At 29.9% G+C, this 10,710-nt stretch overlaps 1 protein-coding gene across 1 annotated transcript; it reads left to right on the forward strand.

Moving 5' to 3' along the window:
* The first annotated feature begins 6,543 nt into the window (after positions 1-6,543).
* On the forward strand, positions 6,544-7,897 carry LOC123654826. Its single transcript, XM_045590709.1, has 4 exons — positions 6,544-6,644; positions 6,799-6,888; positions 7,262-7,663; positions 7,751-7,897. Exons 1-4 carry the CDS (start codon positions 6,563-6,565, stop codon positions 7,855-7,857), a joined length of 681 nt encoding a protein of 226 aa, XP_045446665.1. The 5' UTR covers positions 6,544-6,562; the 3' UTR covers positions 7,858-7,897.
* The last annotated feature ends 2,813 nt before the right edge of the window (positions 7,898-10,710 follow it).

Raw genomic sequence — 10,710 nt, forward strand, 5'->3', positions numbered from 1 at the left:
TTAAGGAGGCTGTATACATTAACCAAATTTCCTTTTTCAATGTTCTAAAATCGATAAATCTGTCAAACTTTACGTTTAACGTTTTTTTGTTCCAAAATAAAATTTACAATGGCTTATTGATAAATATCAAATTTTCCTAAATAATAGAAGTTTACAAAAATATGGGTTTCATCAAAAACGCGCATCAATCAACGTCAAGCAATTGATAAAGGAATTTCGTATAAAGAAATAACGATGGATAGCTTCGGTAAGAATATCGGTAACTTAAAAATTTTAAATATAAGCGGTTAAAATTTGCGATTCATTATTATTATTTATTATTTTTTTTTTTAAATAAAACTGCCTCAATCTTATAAATCTATTTCAATAAAGATAGTCTTGGATCAAAAAGTTTCTATATTTTTAGATAACGATATAGACGATCTCCTCAACCTAACAGACACAGACACAACGTCATCATCGAATTCTGAAATATTTGAAACTAATCAGAAATTCGTAATGGACCTGCACGACATCATCAGAGATAAACCGAAACCGGAAACCGTTACTGCTGGTAAAATAAAGAAGAGGAAGAAAAAGAAAAGTCTACCTGAAAGTGATTTACGAAGTGGCTCCTCATCATCAGCCAGTGCTATCTCTGGTACAATTCCTAAATTAACCGACACCGTTGAAAGAGATGAATTCTATGATGCCGATGAAAGCTTTCATGAGTTAACAGGTATATTTATGACACAAAAATATTTCAACTACACCTAATCAAATTTTAGGATATGATATTTGCTTCATAAATAGGATTTTCTGTTTATCCTAAAGTTACTCCTATGTAGAAATTGTTATTTTTTGGTTTTCTACTCTATTATATTCAAATATACTATTTAAAAAATCTAGGCCCTAAAATAGAAGCATTAGTGCAGGTACAAGATAAGTTTTTAGTTTTGCAAAAATGTACCATCTGAAAAACATCTAAACCTACTAGTTTTTTCGTTTGCGAACAAACACAATCATTGGAATATTAAGTTCGTTAAATCTTTTAACCGTAATTAAATAATTAAGCTGATTTATACACATTACGTCAGTAAAGTTAAGAGGGTGTTTTCAATTACGTTATATACCGTCCGGCTAAGAAAGTAGTGTACCACCCTAAGGTTGAATGCCGGTTGCAGATTCACAGATGATAAAGATTAGTTTCGCTTGCAGATCGATCTGACAACTTCTATTGCCGTCTTTATCTGATTATTGATAACGATATTATTTATACCTAATAGAGTTTAAAATGCAATGTACAATAATGACGTATGAATACTTATCAATTAGGTTTACGTCATTATTATATGTCTCTTTCAGTAATATCTTTTAATAAAGAACTTTTTTGTAATTTTCGATGACCAGGACACTAAAACTGGTACACCACTTTCTCGGCCGACCGTACATATTTTAATTAATTTATCAGACGTAAAATTTTGTTTAAAATTAGAGTATAATGAATATATACGAGCGGTAGCTACGTATAATTAGTTACCCGATTTTCGACTTCTTCTTAAATAACAAATTACTAACAATGTTCTAGTTAACATAATTTTAAATTTCGATGAGACCGTCAAATAACTTTTTTTCAGAAGCGAACATTGCTCATACTATTCCCACTGTAACGCTAGCCCAAGTCCACAGTGAACATGGTAATGAGCAGAAAGGGATAATAGAGCCACCTCAATCACAGATTACTTCAGACACTCCTAGAGAACCATCCAAAACTATTACGGTACAAATCATAATAAAATTAATATTAAGGTTTTGTATGAACGCACAATATATCTTTTATAAAAATAAGCTGATTTTTTGAGTCGCACTTTATCGCGTATTAATAATAATTGCTTAGCTGTTATTAAATATGTGGACTCATTTACGAACAATATTTCTACAGTATAAAGTATAGTACAAAAATTAAATTCTAATAAACTCCTTTTTTAGAAACCTTCTGTTCCGCCCTAGAAAAGGAATGAAGAAGACGACAACATATTTTTAAAACCATACAACATTCAGAACTACGTAATAGCGTCGATGTACAATATTAATAATTATTTTTATTAGAAGAATTCTAATCTATTCATCATCAATGCTTTAAATAAAATTGTTAATTTTTTTTAATTTATTTTGTCTTACATAAAACCGAAACTAGTAATAGTTTGTTATTAAAAATCTTATATGTCTACAATTTGGTCTACAAATAGTAATATGTGCAATAAAATAACATACAAATTTAATATAAATTCTAACGGTACTCTGGAAATATATTATTGAAACTGAACACAAAGGTTTTTGACGCTTAGTGACCATTAATGAAGTTAAGCACTCTTCTATTTGTGCCCATTTGTAAACTTTATCGTTAGTAGTTCTTGAAACGAACATATTTGCGGGTACAACAGAAATAGCAAAAACAAATATGAGGCTCGAACTTAGTTGTGGGCCTTTCCGCTTAGATCAATGACCTTCCCGCAACCGCCAACAATTATATAAGCAGCTGTAACCGTTTTTCACTGCCTTTGTAATATTTTGACGCCATTAGATTTATTTTATTATCACAATTGTAAAATATACTAAGCCAACATTATTGAACCTAAATAAATGTTATAAGACCATTAAATGTAAATATAGAAATCTTTGTATTTTTTTCGCAAGCATACAAAGATTTCGATATTTATACTTCACTGCCTTTAACCTAAGCACAGCTATTTAGAACCATCTCAACAAAAAGTTGTGGGCTTGGAAATGAAATCACAGTACCATTTAATCAGCAAAGATGTAAAAACCGATTCTGGAATTTTTACACAAAATGCTATTATACTTTTTCCTTATTTACATAAAATACTATCAAACTAACTTAAGTAAGCTGCAAACAAAAATAAAGGTTACTTTTAAAACGAAACAATTCATAATTATAAACCTCTATAATTACTTATAGAATATTTTTTTTATTAATATTATAAAAACAAAGTACACAGTGTTCGGCAAAAGCAAACATTTTTGTGAGTAGCACCCTACCTACAATTTTTACAACGTTGTCGGGTGCATTTATAACATTTCATTAATATTTTAAAACTATTTTAAATTAAGTTATATTTTAATATTTCTAATTGCTCGATACAATGAGTGCAAAATTGTATTATTATATGAAAATAAAATTTAAAAGTAAAACTAGCGTACTGTGAATTGAGGTGCAAACTGCAAAATACCAATGCATATTTAATGACCTCGCTACGAATAAAAACTCCTTTGTTTATCAAATCATAAAACAGCAGAGGGTGACAAATGTTAGAATTTTTTGAAACCCAAAGGGACAGATCGCGCGTTCGTTTGCTAACAAAACTAATTGATAAACTCATTGTCAATCGTTTGAAGAATAAGGTGTATCAATAATAAGAATTAATAGATATTATTTATAGAGTATTTAAGCACTTACTGATACTTAATAATTGTATTTGCTAGCAAACGAAAAAACCAACTTCTATTACATCGACAACTGACAAGTAATACAACGTAAGTAGACGAAAAAAAAAAACAAACGCAATAGTTGTCACTACAATTTTCGATGGGTCCCCTCAATTTCTCTGGGATTCTATCATCAGATCCTAGTTTTTTTATCATGGTACCACCCTTTTTTTCCAACAAAAAAAAGAATTATCAAAATCAGTTCATAAACGACGAAGTTATCCCCGACCATACATAAATATATATACGGTCAAATTGGGTAACCTCCTCCTTTTTCGAAGTCGGTTAGCAACAGGAAAAATTTTAAAATTTTGCATGTAATGTTTTACATCATAATGTACATATTTTCAGATTAAAATGGTATGGTTTCCCCAATCAAATTGATTGGTGTGTCGTAAGAACTTCGTTGTGATTTCCTTTTTTGTAGCCAATTTACCTCCATTTCATAAAATCTCTCATTAAATGACCGTTAAGCTGACAGGAATTTATCTTTGTAGATACTTTTTGGAATGAAGCCTACGCTCAGCATTGGAGTGTTACAGGCTGAATTGTGATCGTCATGATCGATGATTATCAAAATAAAAGTATAAACATAACAAAATCACAAAATCAAAATGAAGTTATAAAGCCAAATTTCATATACAAGTCACACCGAACGATTTTTTTTGGCAGTTATATCCATCATAAACGCAATATATTATAGTCGTCACAAAATAATAGGCCCGTTTGGACATATGTCATCGAGACGTAAATAGCGAAGTAACCATACAACTCAGTATTCAATACTCACGATAAATCGATTCAAGTTTGTATGAGTATTTGATCGATTTGATTGTGTAATGTAAAGTGCATTTGATTAAAATTTTGATCAGAAATTTAACTTAAACTTTAATATTGTAGGTAATTTGAAATAATACAATGGTACAAAATTTTATCTTATTTTATATTTTAATTTTGTTTTCTATTGTTTACACGAATTTTAATCATTATAATGAAACATTTTTTTTCGGATTTTATCGCGGTTTATCAGCCCTATCAAAATTTTATTACAACTTTGAGCGCCAAGCCCTTTTTTCAGTAAAGATCACGACACAAAATTTAATTACGATTAAAATCGAATGAAGCTGATGAAATTCAGTAATTAACTAGTTACAGCACTAGTGCTTAAAAAAAACTTAGAACGTAACTGTTTTTGAGAAGTTTCGTAATAATTAGAAATTGCGTAATACCTTTTCCCGAAAGGCCGACAACGCACCAGCAACATATCTAGTACTGAAGATGTTCATATTGGGCAGTATTTGATTAACAACAGGTGATACTGTCAGCTCGTTTACCCCCCTCCGTTGAAAAAAAAAATATACTCTGTATATTTTTTTAACATAAGCGATATCTTTGGGTATTTAAGCCGGCCGTGGATAGTAAATCAGTCGGTCAAATATAAGTTTTATAAACGCCCATGTACATCATACACGACCTACATAACTCAGGGAGATTTCAGAAGAGTATGAACCGAAAAGATAGTGGTTTTTACCAGAATAGTTCAAAAGAAATTTAATGTATCGTTGAACTACTTCAATGTATTTCTATTTTTCGAATCGTCCCTTGTACTGTATTCATTGAATTATTTTCGGTCCAATGGACTAGACTAGTGATGGGCGAATAGAGTAATAAAAAGAAGTACCAGTAATTGCTAAATAGTACCTTAATATAAAAATCTCTTGTAAGTTTTAATTCCCGTTTTTTTTTCTTTCTAATCCAATTTTTAAGATTTAGGGAATTTTAATATTTGTATTTAAAAACCATTTATTCGAGAACCGTTTCTGATATTCATTAATCAACATGTAATATTTCTGAAATGTATTAAATAATTAGATAAAGCTGAATTTTCATAAAATAAAAACAGATACAAGAGGAAGCCAGATTTTCGTTATAAAACTTCGACCTATAAAACCACAAAGTTTAAATTTAATCGTAAATTGTTTGGCACTTTAAAGTTTCTCCGGTCGGCCACGTACGTGACTTGTGTCAGGAGCGCATTCTTACAGCTACTAAAGTTTTTCATATTTTTTGACTAAATGACTCAAAATTTTAAAAAAAATGTTTATTCACAAAACCTTTCAAAAACATATACGTATACATATATAACGCACGTACGATAAAAAGGTAAAAATATGGTTTCTATAAAATCTATAATATCTATTAAAATAAAGAAAACAATATTACTTTTTTCAGACCGGGTGTTTCAAAGTCAAACTTTTCCACCAACTGTTCGAGAAAATTTTCCTATATTTTCGAAACAAGAAACCGCAAACTGATTTCATTTTAATATTATTTGTAGATGTTAAGAAAACGTTACTTGCTGCCCTTTCTATGTAGCCTATAACTTTTTCACTTTATGTTTGATTTTTAAAATAATTGCTTACACTATAGACATATTTTAGTGACAACATCATTCACGTCATTTGATAAAGTTGCTGTAATTGTAATATCGACAAACAATATTTATTTTAAAATTATTTAAGGAAGTCCCGTTAAGACGGGACTTCCACTGAAATTTTCAAGGTACGCTGCATTGAGAATTAGGCGGAAATAATTACGTATATTATTATTCATTTTAGCTTTTTTCACATGGTCAATGTTGGATATAAATTTTACATATTCATTAATCTTAAAAAAGTTTGTAAAGCATTTTGTATAAATAAAACATTTTATTCTTTTTCAATATTACACAAGAAATTTAAAAACCATTTCAAATTTTAACACAGTCAAAAAAGAGTTCTTTAACTAAATAGAAAACTACAGTTTTTAAGGATTTTAAGAAAACAAGAGTATATGTTAATTCGATTACTTTTAATCTGTCTTTTCCTAATTCGCAAAGTTTAGAATAGTCTTTCTTTGAACTAATTACAGTTTAAAATACTTTCAGTATAGACCTTCTTACTGAATACTTTCTAAATTACTTTAAGAGACATAAATTGTTTTGCCTCTTTATATCATTTAATTATACCTTAGCATTCCACGTTTATAACTATTTTAAATAAATTATAATATTTTGCAATTTACTATAGCTGTAATTATGGAAAAATCTGCTAACTGCAAGTCTAAAAACAAAAAACCTGCAGCGAAATCCAAAACTACTAAAAAAAAGAAAAGTGATGGTGAGTTACCTCCATTTTAAAATATCTGAACTTTAAAATATTTCAATTTTCGCTACTCATAATTTTAACCGATAGTATGTATAAATATTTTTTTATCTACATCAAACTTTTAATTAAAAAGTTACTGTGAATTGAAAAAAATAATACATTTCAGGACCCACGTGTTCTATGTTCTTAGCTGAACTTACCAGAAAACTCGCACATAAAAAGAAGCCCGATGAAGAATGCCCTAAGAACATTGTCCGTAAGTTTGTGCCATCAATACATATACTAAAAATGTAACGGGCGCTGTTTGTACATTTAAAATATATGACAAAGAAACAATAATTTTCAGATTTTTTGTCCGTTTGTCTGTGCGTAGGTGCACGCTAATCTCAGAAATGATTTATCCGATTTAGATGTGGTTTTACTAATATATTGTGGCAAGCTTAGCTTAACATTTAATGCTTGTTTCATTTCAATCAGTTCATAAATATAAAAAATATGCTAATTTAAAGAATCACGTGGAACATGTAAAGCCACTATTCCGCGCGGACGAAGTCGCGAGCACAGCTAGTCAGAAACTAATATTTTTAATTTACCACTAACATAATTACCACTGTACCTCATTTTTGTAGAAACAATCATCGATAGCCTCACAAATGCCTTGCCAGTCAAATTTTCAAAGAGGCCACCTTCGAAGAAGGAATCGCCTATGAAAATTGAAACTCTACAATCTTATGCGCCTGAACTTTTACCCAACGATACTATAACAGTTACACAAGCAGTTATTAGTGATTCCAATATTGTGCCTACATTAGTTGAAGAAACATCACGTCCTAGACCAGGATTTAAAATCCCAAAAATGCCACTGATTAGTAGTGATGTTTTTAAGACAGCGGATAAAAAAGGCAATGTAGAAACAGAAGATATAGCAATAAACACAGGTGGTGAACACGATGTGGCAAGTGAGATTGCAAAACATGTAGGAACGCTAAGAAAGATTTCATTAATAGCAGAAGAATTTAACCAAAAAACTGGTAAACGAAACTTCACTACTTTCTAAAAATATACGTGTAATTTCATCTAAGAGATGATTCGCACAATTTTTTACTCTTTCATTTTAGCTAAAAATTTAAAAGAAATTGTCGATAGTGTCCAAGAAGATTTATTAAAGAAGTTGGAAGAAGTAAATGCTGAACAACGAGGTACCACATCGAAATCTGTAGTGTAAACAAATTATGACATAGAAAAAAGAAGAAACGGATGTCAATGATGTCAATAAATATAAAACAATATTTCGAAATTTCTTGTAATGCATGATTTTAAATAAAGTAAAACATGATATTTACTGTTTATTAAAACTATACTGTGTGAATAAAAAAAATAGCAACTTCTAATGCACATATAAAAAATTTATATGAATTTGTAAACTACAAACGCATAATAAACATTAAACCTTTGTTTAACCATCTATCCCCCAATCATAACAGCTGCCAAAAAAAAATATTAGAACTGCTGCGTAAGGTAATAAAATAAAAACCCATACTAATATTTTTTTCGAAAACCGAGTGAATTTAAAGTTATGATGTATTTTAAAGTATTTGATATTTAGATAAAAATAAACAAAAAACGAAAGAGAAGAAGAAATTTGTATGTAAACTTCCTAAAAACATGCTAACTAATTTATCTTCAAAGATAATTACGAAGAGTGGACAAACTAATTTATCAGGTAACAAATAACCTCAGTACCAGTAATAACAATTATACAAAAATATTTATACAAACTTTCCTCATAAAGGCGATTCAGATATAACTAAAAATGCGAAACATATAAAAGGAAATGAAGGTATTCGAAAGCTCAAACCAAGTCTAATACCTAGACGAAAAATAAACACACGTAAGGTATCGACAGAAAAATCTGTCTCTTTGCCTAAAAATTTAACGAGAAAACCATACATTGGGCATGAAAATGTTCAAAGAGTTCAACATCTGAATATAAACCAAGGTAAGAATATTAATGGACTTTTCAAATTGTCCTTTAGGTGGTCAGAGCTCCAGGGGAGAGTCGGGGATGGGGTCGGCAACGCGCTTGCAATCTTTCTCGTGTTGCAGGCGTCCGAGGCTATAGTACCTACTTACCACCAGACTGACCGTACGATTGTTTGCCACCTGGAAAGTTAAAAAAAATTGATATCAAGTTATTTTTACTTCAAATTAGTAGTATTAAATCAAATTTTACTCGATTTTATTGAAATGGACAATCAGCTAAATGGACAAAAAAAAATACATTTTTATCTTTGGTGTTGGCTGTAAAAAATTGGTGTCTTTTAAAATTTTTGCTATCTCATATAACAGAATTGACCTTGTCACAATTTTATTATAAGTAGGTATAGAGGTAGTGATTATAAATTTGTGTGAATATGCTTGGATATTACTTTACAGATTTACACCCTGGAATTCATTCGCCGCCAAAGTCAGTCACAACTGCAAGACCAATACCTACTTTACAACACATCTATAGAGAAGGCTTAAGCAATGAAACGTTTACTGGTATGATGAAAATTTAAAATTTAGTTTAAAATAAATATCTAGTATCAAATGATATTTTTTTCTGCAGATTGGCTCCTCGAATCTGTAAGGGAATATCGAGATATTCCAGAGCAATTTGTTGATCTAAATACAGCAAGCGTCGAAACACCTAAAACTGAAGCAGATTCAATAATTGCTATAAACTTTGGAGAAAATAGCGGTAATAAATATTTTGTAAATTAATGATCTATAAATATATAATGAGAACGGATACAAAATAACTATAATATATTATACTTTTTGTAAACAAATTTGCGAGTATAATTTGATATACTTTCAGAACTAAATCCTTTAAACAATCTACCCGATATTTTTAATAGTATCCCCGCAGTAACCTATAGAAGTACAAATGAAAACGTGCAAGATTGGCTGTCTTCAAAATTGGATTACCCAACTAGAGACAATGAGTCCGGTATATTCTTAATTTTTGTATTTAAAATACAGTGAAGCATCATCGTCACTTTTTACCTGACTGTAGAAGGAGGGTAATGTTTTTCGAGTGTCTGTATGTAGATTTCTGTTTTCCACTACAACCTAGTCTCTAAGCGTTGAAAATGTGTTGACTAGCCCGTTAGCGCAGTTTGTAGTGACCCTGCTTTCTGCTCCGAGGGTTGTGGGTTCGATTCCCACCCCGAGTCTGGGTGTAATATAAATATTTATTTATATATTTATATATGTATTATTTATAAGTATGTTTATCGAAAAAAAAAATGTAGCTATATACCAGTCGGCTGTTATCTATAACACAAGCATTAAGTTGCTTACTTTAGGAACAGACGACCGTGTGTGTATTGTGTAGATATTTATTTATTTATATTATAAAAAAAAAATGTATTTGGACTATAATTGTCTCGCTAATTACTTGTAATGATATAAAGAAGCTATTTTGTGTAAGTGATAAATTTCTTTAAGACATTCACAACAAGCTATACTTTTTTTAGTTTTAAGCAAACAAATTACTTTTTAATCTTTCTTCTATATTTAAGGTTATCAGACTATGAGCAAACCGAGTCAAAACAATTTTTCTTCAAAATCTAAAAATTGCTGTTCGCCAAAAATATTTGGTGATGATAAATTTTACATATTTCAAAGCACATTAGAGTCCAACCTTCAAAGTGCTGCACATAAAGAAGCCAATTCTGGTACATATAGTAATTTTTTAACCCAAAAGATTTTTTCTTACTAAACAACTTTAACTTGATAAAAAAAACCGTACTTAACCCTTCCAAACATTTGAATTTAACCATTTTACTATCAGTACTTTGCCCTAACACATAAAATTATTTTAGACGAAAATCTTATGGAACAACCGACGGTTGCAATTAACAAATTAAAAAAGGACTCATTAAAAGTACACAACGTATTTTCTACAATCCCAAAATTAAACACTGATATAAAACTACTACAAAAACGTACAGGTACCTATAATATAGGTCTGATGCTATTGTTATAGTAATTTAGAATGGAAATACCGAAATAAAAACTAACGAACACT

The sequence above is a fragment of the Melitaea cinxia genome, chromosome 6, assembly GCF_905220565.1.
Source record: "Melitaea cinxia chromosome 6, ilMelCinx1.1, whole genome shotgun sequence".
In the NCBI taxonomy this organism is placed as follows: domain Eukaryota; kingdom Metazoa; phylum Arthropoda; class Insecta; order Lepidoptera; family Nymphalidae; genus Melitaea; species Melitaea cinxia.

Bases quoted from the DNA above. Each gene is read 5' to 3' on its own strand.
- LOC123654826 (XM_045590709.1), top strand. From the start codon at position 6,563: ATGGAAAAATCTGCTAACTGCAAGTCTAAAAACAAAAAACCTGCAGCG. The intron at 6,645-6,798 runs GTGAGTTACCTC...AATACATTTCAG, and splicing joins TAAAAAAAAGAAAAGTGATG to GACCCACGTGTTCTATGTTC. The intron at 7,664-7,750 runs GTAAACGAAACT...CTTTCATTTTAG, and splicing joins AGAATTTAACCAAAAAACTG to CTAAAAATTTAAAAGAAATT.